General features: G+C 39.1%; 1 protein-coding gene across 7 annotated transcripts in view; it reads left to right on the plus strand.

Moving 5' to 3' along the window:
- SDCCAG8 (SHH signaling and ciliogenesis regulator SDCCAG8) overlaps positions 1-16,779 on the plus strand; it is a 209,596-nt gene that overhangs the window by 89,419 nt on the left and 103,398 nt on the right. For all 7 annotated transcript variants that reach the window (XM_028158095.2, XM_054713026.1, XM_054713027.1 and 4 more), the window contains one exon: positions 11,883-12,025. In XM_028158095.2, coding sequence (XP_028013896.2) covers positions 11,883-12,025 — 143 coding nt within the window. The remainder of the gene's footprint in view (positions 1-11,882; positions 12,026-16,779) is intronic.

Below are 16,779 nucleotides of genomic sequence, written 5' to 3' on the forward strand. Positions count from 1 at the left end.
GATGCTGACTGAGGGGTCTTCTATCTCTAACTATATCTTTTTTTTTTTTAAGGCCTGTGTTTTTATTAAACAAAATCTTGATGTAAACAGGGGAGTTAACCCCCAAATGTTTTGGTAAGAGCACATTTTAGAAGAAATAGTCAGCACAGGATTTATGGGGGAGGAATTAAATTTGATAAATTAAAAATGGACATTGACGTCTTGAAAGTGAGATGCAAAATATCCCCAAGACTTCCTTTTATGTTCCCTTTAGGAAACATAATATTTAACTGATATATTTCTGCTAACTCCTGAAAAAGTAGCATTGAGTATAAGAGTTTTAATTTGCTCTGGTTGAAATGTAATAAAAATGTGTGTATTATCTAAGAGACGAATTTGCTTTGCTGGAATTGTCAGTTTTCTGGTTAAGAGTAAATAGGCCAATTTATTTTACACAGTTTTTAATAGGTGATACAACAACTGAAAAACGTGTTTATTATTGGAATATTACCAGATTTATTTATTAGTTTTCTTAAGAAATCATGTTCTTGTAGTTGTCAGTACTTTTATACATCCTATAATTTTTGTTTTACTTTTTGAAAAGCATACTTAAATATTATATAGGTACTTATGTAATTATAGTATCTGAAAAAATAAGACATTTGAAACATAAATGGGAAATATAGGAAATTGTTGAAATCCACATTGCAATGACCTTTATGCTGCAAGTCATTAAAGGTAAAATAGTGTCAATTTTGAAAAAACGTTAAAAAATAACTATAGTTTAGGATTATAAATGATATTCTTGATGTATTTGAAGTATTTTTAGTCTCACAATGAGAACCTGAAGGCATTGTAGATAAATTTAATAATAAAAAGGTCTTTTCTAAATCATAAATAGGTAATGAACTTCACATATTTAAATTAACTGAGAAGGTTTTCCTGTGACATAATCAGATGTAACTTCAGAAATAGCATTACTTCAGTTCATTGACACTTACCTTTATAGGTAGTGAAAACACCCCTATCTTTCATTCTCTTGTTTATTGAAATTGCTTTAGGGTGGTTTTCTATTTAGTCTTATTTTTTTATTCCTTTTTAGTCATAATTCTACACACAGGGAATACCACAATAGCAACAACATGTAAACAGTCGTGGGCAATACCACCGAAGTTATTTTAATCGTATATTTCAATGTGTTTTCAATTGAATTATTCTATTGAAAAACATTAATAGCTTTAATATACTGAGATAAAAGGAACAAAATTATCCCAAAATATGGTAATATAATGTGAAAATTATGGTTAGACTTCATTTAACATGAACCCTGAAGCCTTACTATTACTGCTTAGAAGACATTGGCTGCTATAAATTTTTATAACTAAAGAAGTGTATTGTGATCATTGTGATAATTTTGTTACTTATTATAGCCCAGATGACTGTGTATTTGAGGATGAAATGATACGAGAAATTAGATGTATCATTGGGTTTGCTTTTTTAGCAAAATGGTAGAGAATTAGTGTATATTTTAATAGTTGTGAAGGACAATAAAGACAGAGTGAGGTGAAGAGTGGACATACTGGGGATATATGTGTAATTGGCCATCTGGATTATATATATAACATAACATACAGACTGTACAATGTCAGGCACAAGTGGGCACATAGCAGGAACTCAAAAATATTTACTGTATTGTATTGAGGGCTTGGGAAGGAATTGTCTAAGGGAATAAATTAGAAATTTATTTTCCTAAATTGAAATTATTTTATATTTGCTTTGGGTGATTTTCTCAATAGGTAATTAAATAATTTTCAAATAGTGATAAAAGTCAACAGTTATAATGAACACTTGAGTTTGGAGTAACTATTTATAGATTTTTTTCTGTATTAATTCTTTTATCTCCCAGCTTTTGTACTTGTTTCCACAAGAGAGAAAAACATATGAAACATTGTGAAAGCCTTTGAAAAGACCAATCTTTTTACATGAGGATATCCCCTCAGAAAAGAAATTTTCCTGTTTTTTTTTTGTTTTGTTTTTTTATATTTTTTTAAATATATTTTTTAATTGATTTTTTACAGAGAGGAAGAGAGAGGGATAGAGAGTTAGAAACATCGATGAGAGAGAAACATCGATCAGCTGCCTCCTGCACACCTCCTACTGGGGATGTGCCCGCAACCAAGGTACATGCCCTTGACCAGAATCGAACCTGGGACCCTTCAGTCCATAGGCCGACGCTCTATCCACTGAGCCAAACCGGTTTCTGTTGAAATTTTCCTGTTTTTATGGCAGTTCATTTTGAGAGAAACAACTCCAGATTTATTTTACTTTAAAAAAATAAAATGTATTGGTTGATTTTAGAGGGAGAGAGAGGAAGGGAGAGGGGGTAAGAAGGAGAGAGAGAAGCATTGATGTGTTGTTCCACTCATGCATGCATTCATTGGTTGATTCTTGCATGTGCCCTGACCGGGGGTCGAACCCACAACCTTGGCGCATGGGTATGCTGCTCCAAACAATTGAGATACCTGGCCAGAGCCGGCTTATTTTGCTTTTGAATGTACTTATTGTAGCAAGCAAAATACTTTCAAAGTACCTGCAAAAGGATTGGGTTAGAATTAGGCCTAACTTTTTTTTTAACATAAATTAAATTGGAGTTACTATGAAAAAGTATTGTGTTAATTTGTTAGGAAATAATATGTAATATGTACATTTTAAAATGTATTTATATATGTAAATATTAATGTAAACACGTAAGTTTGATTTTATTTATTTTTTAGTTTTTTGAGATATAATTGACATATGACATGTTAGTTTTAGGTCTGCAACATGGTGACATATTGTGACATGATCACCACAATAAGTTTAGTTAACACCCATTGCCTCACACAGTTACAGTTTTCTTCTTGTGATGATAACTCTTAACTTCTACTTTCTTAGCAACTTTCAAATATATAGTATAGTGTTGTGAACTTTAGTCATCACCCTGAACATGACCTCCCCAGAACTATCTGCTAACTCGCAGTTTGTACCTTTTGACCCCCTTTACCCATTTCACCACCACCCCACTCCTGCCTCTGGCAACCACCAATCAGTTTTCTGTGCTTATGAGTTTGATATTTTCTTTAGATTCCACATATAAGCGAGATCATATGGTATTTGTCTTTCTCTGTCTGACTTATTTCACTTAGCATGGTACTCTCTAGGTCCATCCATGCTGTCACAAATGGCAGGATACCCCTCCTTTTTATGGCTGAATAATATTCCATTGTATAGATAGATACAGAGAGATATAGAAATAGAGATAGAGGTAAATTAGATACCACACTTTCTTCATTCATCTGTTAATGGACATATAGGTTGTTTGTCTGTCTTGGTGATTGTAAATAATGCTGCAGTGAACTTGAAGGTACAGATATATTTTCAAAATAGTGATGCCAGTTCCTCCAGATAAATACCCAGAAGTTAAGTTGGTGGATAATATGGTAGCTCTGTTTATAATTTTTGAGGACCCTCCATACTCCTGTCCATAGGGTTGTACCAATTTACATTCCTGTAAAGTTAAATTTATAACGTTCACATTTTGAGTGTAAAATGGCTTCTCTTTTTATTAAATTGGAATGTTAAGTATATTGCTGGCATATATTTTCTTCTAGAACATAAAAAGCCAAACACTTTCCTTTTTGAGCCATTTTTTTTTTTTTGGTCTTAAAGTTATAACATGGGGTGATGACAGCATATGGAAGGATTTCCTTTATATGTACACAGGAATGTAGACCTGCATTGGTCTTTTTAGCTATATTCTCCCCACAAACAACATCACAAAATTTGTATGTTAATATCTCAGGAGAATTTTGTGGCATGTACAGTAGAGGATGTCGTAGGATTTCCAGCTCTGTACAACTGTAAGTGCTATAGAGTTAAAGCCCTCACGAAATAGCTGTGAACAAAACGCAGAAATATTCTCTTGGATGATAACTCAGTTAGGTGGGTTTGTAAGTGATCAAGCAGCCATGCCTGGGAAGTTGTTACCTGTCGATACAGTACACCTGGTATTTCTCCAGTAGTCGGGGATCGCTGATTCAGTCAACGCACAGCTGGGGGCACAGGTGGTGGTGTGGGGAAGCTGTTATATATATATATATATTATTGATTTTTTACAGAGAGGAAGGGAGAGGGATAGAGAGTCAGAAACATTGATGAGAGAGAAACACCGATCAGCTGCCTCCTGCACACCTCCTACTGGGGATGTGCCCACAACCAAGGTACATGCCCTTGACCGGAATCGAACCTGGGACCCTTGAGTCCGCAGGCCGACGCTCTATCCACTGAGCCAAACCAGTCAGGGCGAGGAAGCTGTTTTCAAATCTTTGAAGTTACAGCAGGTCCTGCTATTCTAGGGACAAGCCCCGAGGTCTTCACCAATGGTAGCAAAAGCAACTAATTCTTCCCACTAAACACAGCCAAGTAGGACTGACCCCTGCGACCTCTAGAATGTTTACAAATGTAAAACCGAAATGGTTTGTGAAGCTAGTGAAGTAAATTCTACTAAAATAAACGCAGTTTATTGCATTACAGTGGAGGGACTTTGCAGGAGGAGATTATGTTCTCATTTCAGTTTGAAGGGTAAATATTCTGTATGGTTGAAATTAATTTTGAAATTCTCATAAATCGCTCATAATTTACATAGTCTGCGTGGAAGTGTATGTATTTGTATGTGTTTAGAGCCATATATTCCTACCACAATGGAAACATTCATGTCCTTCCTCTAAAATTTTAATTCACATTATCTTACTTCCCTTGTTGGAACAGATGGTAAGCAGTCCAGTACGGTAGCTGACATCAGTGTTACCATTAGGCCTGCACTGGAAACGTATTCAGTCCCTGCCGTGTGCCCTCAGTAACGATACCACGAGCAGAACTTCTAGAATGGCATCAGCCACCTCCCCCCTCTACCACAGCAAAGAGGACAGCTCCTTCTGTTCATCTCTAACGTGACTTTTAACCGCCTGTAATGTCCTTTTAGCCTCACTGGCTGGTGTTCCAGGAGTCTAGTTTGGAGAGTGAGTCTGAGAAATCAAGTTTGCTATATTCTAGACCAGTGCTATCCAATAGAATTTCCTGTGAGGATGCAAATATTTTATATCCGCATTGTACGATATGGCAGCCATGATCCATATGGGGCTGTTGAGCACTTACCATGTGATGAATACAACTGAGGAACTCAATTTTTTGTTATAATTAACTTGAATAGCCACGGGTAGCTAGTGTAGCTCCAGACAAATTCTTATTAATGATTTGGTAAAATCATTCTTAACATCTACGAGTTAATAGAAGTGCCAGCCGCCTGGCCATGGGTTTGTGAGTGATGAATTCACATGGTCCAAGTTGTCAGCTTCCAAGACACAGGTTCCTTCTCTTCTCTGTGCAAGGACTTTGGGTTTCAGTCTTCTTACTCATCTGTATTGTCTTATTTTCTCCCACTCATTCACATACACAAATAAGTTACTGCATACTAAAGATTATTAAAAGATTTTTTTAAGTAACATAATCTCTAGTAGCAGGGATAAATCACTACCATTGGGTTACAGTGGTCCCTTTTTGCTACTTTGTCTTTCCAGGTAAATTTATCTTTTAGGATTAAGACGATATATAATTTTCAATGGGTTTTACATTCATTTCTTCAGATAGCTTTTCTTAGGAAAGCAGGAGAAATGTATAATAGAACTTCTTTCAATGAGACTATTATTTGGTTTTACTAAATTTATGTAAAAATTTATTTTTAAGTTATCAAATATATACAGTGCTTTTTAAGTTGCAAGCTCATGAAGTCAATTTTATAAGATGAAATCAGAAGATTTTTTTTAAAGAAGTAGAATAGAGTAAGAAGGAATAGGATATATCTGAATATTTCACACACAGTGAAGATGGTTTTATGAAATGCTAGTTACATTTGCACATGTGTGAGAGGGTGTGTATATTTCTGACTTGTGATGTAAAATGGATTGCTTGCTCTGAATCTTGGTCAAAAGGAAAAGAAAAAAAGATGGAAAGCCATTGTCTAATTCATGGCTGGTGTGGAGACGGTGATGTCGGATCTGGCTCGAGGCCTAGATTGACTTCTGTGGAGAGTCATTCAATGTCTTTGACCCTCAATTATATTTTTGGATAGAAAATGACTGCCTTGTGCGCTTCGTGCAGCTGTTTCAAAGACCAAATAAAAGTTCAAGGTCATGTGCAGCTGTGGTGCTCCTTATTCCTTGGAAGGGTTTTGTCAGTTGTTTTATAGTGGGAAACCTCACGGTTCACAGGAGCCATCGTTTGTGCTCATGTTTATGCTTCTGGTCGACTGAGATCTGGCTGCTCCACGCTGCCTTTGACCTTGGCTCTGCTTCAGGCTGTGGGTTGTAGGTTGTCTGGGCTGTGGTTTAGGTTTCGTTCTGCTCCACATGCATGTATTCTGTGATCCAGGCCAAAGGGGCGCCAGCTCTCAAGGGCATGCTCTTCTCGTGGAGAATCACCAGAACCCAGGGGCAGGGCCAAACCACACAAGCAGGCTTATGGCTTCTCCTGCCACCGGGGCCATGGAGAGCTCACGGGCCAAGGGACATCAAGTGGCCGAGCCAGAGTCCCTGGGGAGAGAGAGTGTGTTCTACTCCCAGTGGAAGGAAGATAGAAGTGAATATTTGCTGACCAGTAATCTAAATTATCGTCTTTCCCAAAAACCATTGCAGCCAAACGTTTGTTAACGACTTTATCTAAACTATGATGAAGTACCACTATGTATTTGAAGAAAGCCTCTAACATTATGGAGTGTCGAAAACAGGCACACAGAAAAAATGAAACTGGGACAATTTATAATGAGCAGAGAAGGACATTTGAAATACTATAATATTCTAATAGATAAGAGATTATACCAGTAAAATAAAAATAGCATGCTATGTAAAACAATGAAAACAAGAAATAGCTCATGGAAATGAGAAGTGTGGTAGAAATCTTTTCTTAAATTTAGTAGAAGTTTTGGGAGATGAAATCAAGAGAATCTTCCAAGATGAAGAGATAGAAAATATAAGAAAATTAGATGGTCAGTCCAACAGAAGCAAAAACCAATGGCCAGGAGTTCCAGGAAGAGGAAATATTGAAATGTATGGCATCAAAATATTTTAACATAATAATACAAGAAAACTTCCCTAAGCTAAAGAAAATAAACCTCCAGATTTAAAAGAGTCCACACAGCACACAACACAAATAAAGGCCTATTCCACCTCCCAACATTGTAAAGCTTCAAAGTGCCAGGGGAAAAATGATTATGAAAGCATTCAGAAAAAAAAAAGCAAATTATAGACCAAGTATTAGGAATCAGAATGGCATAGGGCTTTTCAGTTGTGATATCAGAATCTTGAAGACAGTGGAGTAGCCCCTTAAAAAATCCTGAATGAAATTTAATTTCAACATAGATTTTGATACCCAGCCAAACTAACAAGTGTATGCATATAATAACAGCATTTTCAGCCATACAGGTACTTTAAAAATGTATTATTCATATATCCTTTCTTATGAAAGTTACCTGGAGAATAAACTTCCACCAAAAAGAGAATAAATCTAAAAGCAGGATGACTTACAACCGGAAAACAGGGAACTCTAATAGGAGCATGGGTAAGGATTGGCCCAATAAAGGCCAACCAGGCCAGGCATAAGAAACCAAAAAGGATATATCAAGGAAAAAAATTTAAAAGGAACTGATCATTTATCTGATGTGTCCCATTATTTGGAAAAATATTATTGATGGGTACTTGACAGACCTGTTTGATCATTTGTGGGCAGGGGTGGGGAGGGGAATGTCAGTTACCTAGAAAAATAAACTATTAATAACGTGGCAATTAATTCCAGGAATAATAGAATGTTGTACAAGAAAATTAATTTGAGCAAAATAATTCTTGTCTCTGTAGTGAAATTTATTTCTATAGTCATTATAATGTAAATGGACGACTGACTAATGATTTAACCGAAATTGTTACATGGGAGGATGAGGAGGGGATATTGGGTGGGTGGTGTAAGAGATGTAAATCATTACCTGTTTCATCACAGGAGGGCAATGGAAAATGTCTAATACTGCCAAAATCAAGAAATAGCATTACGAGTATGTCACTGAAAAATAGGAAGGTAAATACCAGCAGAGGGGGTAGTGTGTGCCTTTGAAACTTAGTCTTGGAGACGGGTAAGGGGTAACAGGGGCACCGCCCTTCTTTGTTTTGAGCAATTCAGTGCTATTTGGCACAAATTAGTCATAGTACTTTGATAAGAAAATTTAACTAATCATAAAAATAAAGCTTCTATGTCCCTGATTGAGGAAAACACGTCCTGTGGTGTAGATTACAAATGAACAGTAGTGAGTCCTCCCTCTCGGTTTCCTGTCCTTGGGACTCCCCGTTGTCCCAGTGGCTGCATTCATGGCTTGAGGCGTACTGTACCTTTCGGTAAAGTGTAAAGCAATCTGGACTTGTCTTTGCCCAGTTGGGCAAAAGCTGGCCACATTCAGCGGCTTAGTAGGCACTGGGGGTTAGCGGTGCCCTTTAAGAGGAGTGTGCGCTTGGCCTGTGACCGTTCTGGTCCTTCGTCCCGGAGCTGCTGCCTACAGCAAGGCAGCAGCCCTGACCTAGTTGGGTGAGGCAGAGGGTTACCCTGCCAGGGGGAGCATGGCATCTCTGGCAAGCGATCCCCCTTCTAACTGTTGGAGTTGGTGCCATGGCAGCTTTTCCTAACTCGGGGAGTAGGTGCTGAGCCCCAGCCCAGCTGGGTGGATTATTTGTTGGTTTTGATGATCTGCACCAATAGCTCCTTTTCTGGCACAGATCCCCAGAGGCAGGCAGGGACTTTCCATCTCCCTGACAAAATGCTTTTTGCAGTTGGAAATGATAATAAAGTTTTATTCAGATTTCATCAAAATAGTGCTTGATGGGGGAAGCGTTATTGAATGAAATCAAGAACTTTTTAGTCCTCAGTGATAACCAGGTATCCTCAAGCAGGTCATTTTTTCTGCTTGTCTCCTATTGCCTTCCTGTGTAAACCATTAACACCTCCTCATTATATATAAGAAAAATACAGTTTTATTAATTTACTGGAAGAATTCCAGACCTTTCATAATGTGGTCTGATCAGCATTCCGTGAGTCTATGTGCCCTTATCTGCTTCCCCGCTTCCTTGCCCATGCTAATATACTTCTAATCGGCCTTTTAAAACACAGATTTTCTCTAATACTCATTTGTTGTTGTGTTTTATATGCTTTGTATTCAATCGTCTGTGTGTGTGTGTGTGTGTGTGTGTGTGTGTGTGTGTGTGTGTCTTTGCTGTTGGAGAAGAAATGAAATGAAAGATGGAGGAGAAATCAGAAATGATAATGATGCTGCCATCTTTAATTCAGCTCTTACTGTGTGCCAGACACTTGCTAAGTGCTCAGCATCTGACTGAATCCTCACAGTAGTTTTAGGAACATGCTACAGGGATCACTCCCACTTCAGACTGAGGAAACCGAGGGTCGTGTCCAAGGTCACAGAGCTGGAAGGTGTCAGGGCTGTGCCTGAAACCCTGATTTGCGTGGACTCTTGGGTCTGTCGTCTTAATCCCGATGTTTGCGTGGCTCCCAGCACAGCCTCTGGGTTCTTATTACATGAGATTAAGAAAGCAGATGATTTATACTTAAAACCTCATTACCAGCATAAGGTTTCCTATGTTGTTGTTGTATATTGCTTATAAAAATCATCGCATCTTTTCTTTTTAGGAGAGTTTGGAATCTTTTACATTTTCTGTTCTGTCATTCTTTTTGGCTCCTCTCAGTTCAAAATCCTGGAGTCATCTTTGATGTCTCCTGATATCTCTCCTTTCATTTCCATAAACGCACATGTTCTCTTTATATTTCTGTTTTTAATATATATTTTAATATGTCTCTACTCCTCAGTCTGTAATATTGCAACTGTGTGTGATCTCCCTGCTGGTGTCTCCGCCATCTTAAATTGATCACACACATCGATCCAGGTTATTTTTTTAAGCTCAGTTTCTCTCATATTGCATACCTGTTTAAACCATTAACATCTCCTCATTCTATATAAGAAAAATACAGTTTTATTAATCTAGCATTCAAGGCCTTTCATAACGTGGTCTAATCTATCATCCCACGGCTAATGTGCCCTTACCTGCATTCCCACTGTCTTGCCCATGCTAATATTTTCCTAATCTGGCCTTTTAAAGCGCAGGTTTTCTCTAATACTCCTTTGTTTTTATTTGTTATATGCTTTGTATTTTATTAGTCTTTGTGTGTGTGTCTCATGCAACTGAATAGTTAAATTCTGGGTGTAGAAGAGATGGAAACTGAGTTCAACATAGTGCAATGTCTTATGTATAGCACTGTGTAAAAAAAAAATGAATGGATTTTTCAACTTTTAAAGTCAATATATAACTTAAATTTTGTATTTCTTTGCTTTTGTTTATTTCACAATGTTAGACAAAACAATAGATTTTTCTGTTATGTTTTTTTCATCTATTTAATTATGAGATGAAATATATTGGTATAACTTGAACAGTTTAAAATATTTTTAAAAGAAACAAGTAAGTTTTATTCATATTCTAATCTGAAAGATACAGAAATGTACTCCAGATGAAAATGATATACTCATTATTACATAGCTTTTTAAAGTTAAAACAATACTTGAGTACTTGTAAGAAGCTGTTTTATTATATTGTTAGTAATATGTGGTTTTGATGGGGGTAAACTGAATACTTACAGTGAAATAAATGTTACAGAAAGAACTATTTAGTTTTTCTTGCCTGATGTATTAAATATAGTTGGAAATTGTTCTGAATACTAAGTACTGATGTGAGGAAATTTTAAGTGTACTTAAATATGAAGTTTAAAATAATCTGCCTGGGCAGGGTTTTGTTTTTTAAAAGGGGGCTTCATTTTTTTAAAATTGTTTCTTGCTTTCTGCTGAATTTGAAAATGTTTCTCCCTTTTTTTTCTTCTTATTTTAATAGCATAAATATTTATAGCTTTAACAATTTTTATAGGTGTTCTATAATCAATAAATGTTTCTACTGTAATGTATAAATTATTTAAAACTATGTTCTGTGTAAGCATTTTTGCTTTGAAATATTTGAGTTTCAGCAAGATAAAGATAACTTCATCCCAAGACTAAGAAATTAATCAACATAAATGTTCACATATTTTAGATGTTTATATTTATTAACTGAGAGTACTTTTGTTGCTTTTTTATAATGCAGTTTTAATGTAATATTATTTTAGCTCAGAAATCTTATACACTCTAAATGCTCAAAGGTTCTCATGCTGTATTCTTTTCCAAATCATTTTTTTCTAAATAATATTTAGCATCGTCATGATACCTCCTTTTATACCTTACATTTTTCTAAAAGATGTCTTAAATTATATTATCCTTTAATTTGGTTTTCAAAATATCCAAATAAAAACCATAAATGTATCTTTCAGGAGGGAGCCACATCGTTGATGTTAATCCTGGCATGTATCTGATGTACTCTCACAGTCAGAAATGCTACGTTGTAAAAGCAGTGACATTTTAAGTTCAGATTATTTTTAAAGGGACTGAGCCTTCGAATGAAAGTACAGATTACCCATTTTGACTACTCTCATTTAATCATTTCATCTTTCAAATTAGACTTCATCTTATGGTCCAAAACAAAAAACACAAAACACAAAACTCCTTACTAATGTGCCTTTTTGGCTTTGCTAATTCCCTTTGTCATCAAATGGACGCTAGCCTACATTTTCTAATAATTTTTTATCACACTGAAATTCATGGCAAAAACCAAACGAGGCAGTTTTGCAATCCGGTGCCTGTGTCTTATGCGGATGCTTTCTCCCTGCCTCTCCCTCCACCTAAGGAAATAGAGAGACTGACGCTGGAGCTGAGGGAGAGCAGGCAGCACGTGGAGCGAGAGCAGCAGAAGGCGGCGGGGGCCGGAGAGGAGCTCCTGACACTGACAGAGCGGCTGGGCGAGGCCGAGCGCCAGCTGCACCGCACCAGGTACCCCGGGTCCCGCTCCGCGCCCCCTGACCCCCTTCCCGGCCGTGGCCCCCAGTTCAGCCCACCGGTGGCGGCCACAGGCTTCCAAGCAGTTGTTGGAGTTCGTCTCAGGCATAGAAGCAAAACACGCAGACATGTGAGTGATGAGTGTGGCAGGGAGTTACTGATCTGTCCTAAAAGATGCTCAAATATTTAGGCGATTCTCCATCAATACAAGCAACGTGACATATTTCTCCTACCACCGCCTCGCGTGTTAATCCTGTGTCTAATAAAAATGCCGCTCTGAAGGATCCCAGGAATATATGTAGGAAAGGAATCAGACACTGTCAGTGGCAAAAGAGGCAAAATTAAAGGCATCCTGAGATGCAAATTGAGATGGAACCGTTACTAACGAGGAACCTGGGTCCTAAGGAGGTGTAAGGTGTTGAGATGAAATTGATTGCACTGTTCACATTGAAAGCATTATTATAACCAGGCTTGCACCATCCTCGTCTCACTGCCGATTGTTTCTGTCAAGGGGTATTGTGATGTGAGTAGCATTGTCATAAAACGTCAGTAAGCACACAACTCAGCCCCAAATTACAATAAGGTATTTTTGGTAGCAAACCTTGTGTAATCTGCTATGTTGAACTCACACACACAGACACAGAAATACAGCAGAGAAAAAGTCGAACTGTGATCGTCGATATTTCTCATTATCCTGTAAGTGGTTTCTTCTCACTTTCAGTTTTAGTATAATTTTCCATTTTCAGGTCAAGCCTTTAGGTTTCTTCAGTTTGGGGAGTTTTTCAGCTTTCAGGGAGAACTTTGTCTAAATACACATGTCGATTTGTACGAGTGGGTTTGATTCATCATTTAGAAAAACACTGGTCTTCCAATCATAGTGATATGTTGAATTTAAACTATGAAAGGGGACTGATCTCTTCCCCATTAAATATGAGCATGTAATTCCGAGCACGGTATGATAACAGATGGAGAAAAACACCACTTGAACAGCCTGCTTTTGGGGAAAAAAAATATTCTGGAGGTTGGTGAACCTCCCAAAGTTTTAGGCTAGTGTCAAGATGTCTCTCGTTCTGTTGAAATCAAACTTTGTTAAAAAAAAAAAAAAAACCCACACATCTTGTTACGATAATATTCCAAATGGAATAGTGCCAATTTCCCCTTTAAACAATGAAAGAAAAGGAGAGAGAGAAGGAAAGAAAGAAAGTACAGCATTTCTACATGTGTGATATCTGGGGAAAAAAAATCCCAGTAGATAAAGCACTTTTATGACAAAAAAAAAATTGCTTAATATTGCAGAATAATAACGGTTCTTTGAATGCCCACTTAAAGCGTTGTTCTATAGAGCTGAGAATGCAACGTTAACAGAGCCCCTATGGTTATGTCAGCATCGCTGTTTCGGAATTCAGTTCCATCAGGATAGCGAACAGTCTTTCTTGTCAGACTTCTATTGAGAAGCAGCCATTTGAGTGCTCGGCCCCGCCAAACCCCAGAAATAGGACAGCTTTTCATGCCTCCCTGTGGCCGAGCCTCAGTAAATAAATATTAATACCGGCTTTGCCTCCCTGTCTTATTCTGAGAGTTAATTTCTGAAGTCATAGTTCATGGAGAGTTTTCCTGCGAGATGCCCATTCGTACCATCTGACAAGATCAATTTCTTGCAAGGAGAGCATATTAAGATACAGCAACTCTGCAAGTGACTAGTGGTAACGAATTCTTTTGTTCTTAAGGAAAACGGTTTTGCTGGCTTCTGTAGAAAGCTTTTTCTACTGAGCTTTATTTACACCAAGTTACAAAAATTTAACCCCCCTACTTTTACAGGAAATACAGCGTGATTCCCTGTTTTCTAGGTGTGGTACTCTTTTGTAAGCATTTTAGGCTTCCCTATTTTACAAAACCTAGGAATGTAAAAGTGGAAATAAATGTGTAAGGGGCTATATCGATCTCTCTTTTGCACTGAAAATGTGACTTGGTTGTGGGGTTAAATATTTCTGATTCACTTTTTGAGTTTTTTTTTAGAGTTTACTTCCCCTCATCATTCTTTATTGATTCAGTATTCTCAAGTGTGTGTCTGGGAGACATGGGTGTCTCCCACCCGCCCCATATATTCCAGCTGAAAGAAAGAAATCCCATACAGATAGCTCTTCATTTATTCTTAACATCAACATTTTGAATGTCATATTCTGAACAAAGTTTAACATTGAATGTGAAAACCATGTTATAAAGTAATAATGAAATAAGAATCCAAATCTTCCAGGCAAATGAAATTTAAAAACTGGAGTAGAAATCTGTAGATAAATCTGAAAGGAAAATTATTCTATCACTTTTTTTTTTTTGGTATCTCCCTTTATTGATTAACTGGACTTAAAAAAATAGAAATTTAACATTTATTGAAAGACCCAGCTGGTAAGTATGACATTCACTTATTCAACAAATAATTAATTGAGCACCTACTATCTTTTACTACATTGCTTGGCCCTTGGCATAGAGGAAAAAGATTCAGGTCCCTCCTTAGGTTGCTCCCACTCTCCCACTCTCTCGCGGAGCTAGATATACACAGTATAATAGAGGGTGATAGCAGTGCAACGACAGGAATGAAGGTGGCCACCGGAGCACGTGGGAGGAGAGCTGGCTCCTTCGGCATTGGAAGTGAAGGTGGCAGTCAGGAAGACTGCCTGGAAGAGGAGATGTCTGGCAGTGACCTTGTTAATAGTTCAGGAGTAGGAGTTGTCAGAGTGGAAGAACGTGGGGGAAGTATCCCAGCTGCAGGGAGCAATGTGTGCGAAGGCAAAGATGGGAGCGCGCATGAACTCTAACACCAGGTCAGGTGTCTGGCAACAGAAAAGCCTGGGAAACAGGGTCAGGGGCCGGGGAAAGGCTCTGTGAGCCGCGTTCCGGAGTTTGGTCTGTTCTGAGAGTAATGGGCTACTCCCCTATCGTCAGCAGGGCTCCCCACATGATCAGCTTGTGCGTGGGAGGCTGACCCCGTCAGCAGTGTGGAGAGGGAACTGGGAGAGTTCATGCGGGAACAGGAAGACCGGTTCGGACAGTCAGCAACCACAGCCCACATCTGACCCACCTTCTGTTTTGTATGAGCCCTGAGCTAAGAATGGCTTTCTACTCTTTTATTTTTTTTTATTTTTTTTTTATTGATTTTTTACAGAGAGGAAGGGAGAGGGATAGAGAGCTAGAAACATCGATGAGAGAGAAACATCGATCAGCTGCCTCCTGCACACCCCCTACTGGGGATGTGCCCGCAACCAAGGTACATGCCCTTGACCGGAATCGAACCTGGGACCTTTCAGTCCGCAGGCCGACGCTCTATCTACTGAGCCAAACCGGTTTCGGCGGCTTTCTACTCTTAAAGCGTTGTGGGGAGAAGGGAAAATTATAATTTGTGACACATAAAAGTTACACGCCCATAATAAAGTTTTAGTGGGCACAGATTCCGTTATGTTGTTGCAATGTCACCACCAGGGCAGAATTGAGTGTGGTCCCCAAAGCCTGACGTATTTACAAACGCTCAGGAGGCTGTTTAACGCGAGAAGTCAAGAGAGCTTGAACTAATACGGGTTCAGATGTGTACTTCAAAGGGTAATTCATTAAAAGACACCGTGAAAACCCAGCCGGTGTGGCTCTGGTTGAGCGTCGACCTAGGAACCAGGAGGCCATGGTTGGATTCCTGGTCGGGACACAGGCCCGGGTTGCGGGCTGGATCCCCAGTGTGGGGGGTGCAGGAGCCAGCCGATTCATGATTCTCCCTCATCATTGATGTTTCTCTCTCTCTCTCCCTCTCCCTTCCTCTTTGAATCAATAGAAAATAGATTGTTAAAAAAAAGGCAACATGGAAACAAGTTGGTTAAGGAGGAGAGGATGGGCGGGAAGGAAACAGCCTTTTCAGGAAGCACTTGGGGTAGCGGGTGAGAGAGGCTGCGATTAGAGGGGCCTCCAGAGCTCCCAGCCTGTGTTCACTGGGAGGCCCGTCACCAGCCAGGGAGTCGCCGAGGGAAATAACGCGCTCTATGTCCGAACTCGGGTGGAAATGCCCAGTGCAGGTGCAGTGTGGGGAGGGAGGTGACCCAGGAGGCTCAGCTCCGGATGCTTTTACAGGAAGTGTCAGCTCCGCCAGAGGATGGAGCCAACACTCGGCGAGGACCAGGATTTTAAGGGGCCGTGGGGAGAGCCACGGAGGCCGACGGGCCTGCAGTGGATAAGCAAAGGCTACAGAAGACATCGGGGCCGGCCTTTAGCGAAACAGTGACAACCACACACTATTCTGAGGGGCAGCCCCCAGCACCCCAGGATTGAGGACACCGGGTTTTAGTATCTCCCCCCGGCACTCACTGTCTTTGCAACTTTTGACAAATGACTTCATTCTTTGAACCTGCTTGCTTCCCTATGAATCGAGGTTAGATGACATGATTTCTAGGTTTCCTTTGGCTCCGGTCGTCAATGACTCTAACAATGATTTAACACAGTGTATCGTGCAGTTCCGCTTTCCAGGTGTTAGGCATTTAAATTGCTCGGAGTGCCCTTCGTTTAAGATGTTTCCTGAGGTTGAAGGACATAGACTGTCCTTCATACCCACCATTTGCCTTCCTCATGATTCAGGCTGACCTCGATAAGGTATGAAAACAGTCGCTCACATTCTTCTCATCTGCTCCGCCAACCACTGCCAAGTGAGTATTCCTTGATCTCGTCACCTGCTCTCAGGCCCTCCCAGGGTGCCTCGCGGACTGTTCCGGATGTCC

The sequence above is a fragment of the Eptesicus fuscus genome, chromosome 24, assembly GCF_027574615.1.
Source record: "Eptesicus fuscus isolate TK198812 chromosome 24, DD_ASM_mEF_20220401, whole genome shotgun sequence".
Lineage (NCBI taxonomy): Eukaryota > Metazoa > Chordata > Mammalia > Chiroptera > Vespertilionidae > Eptesicus > Eptesicus fuscus.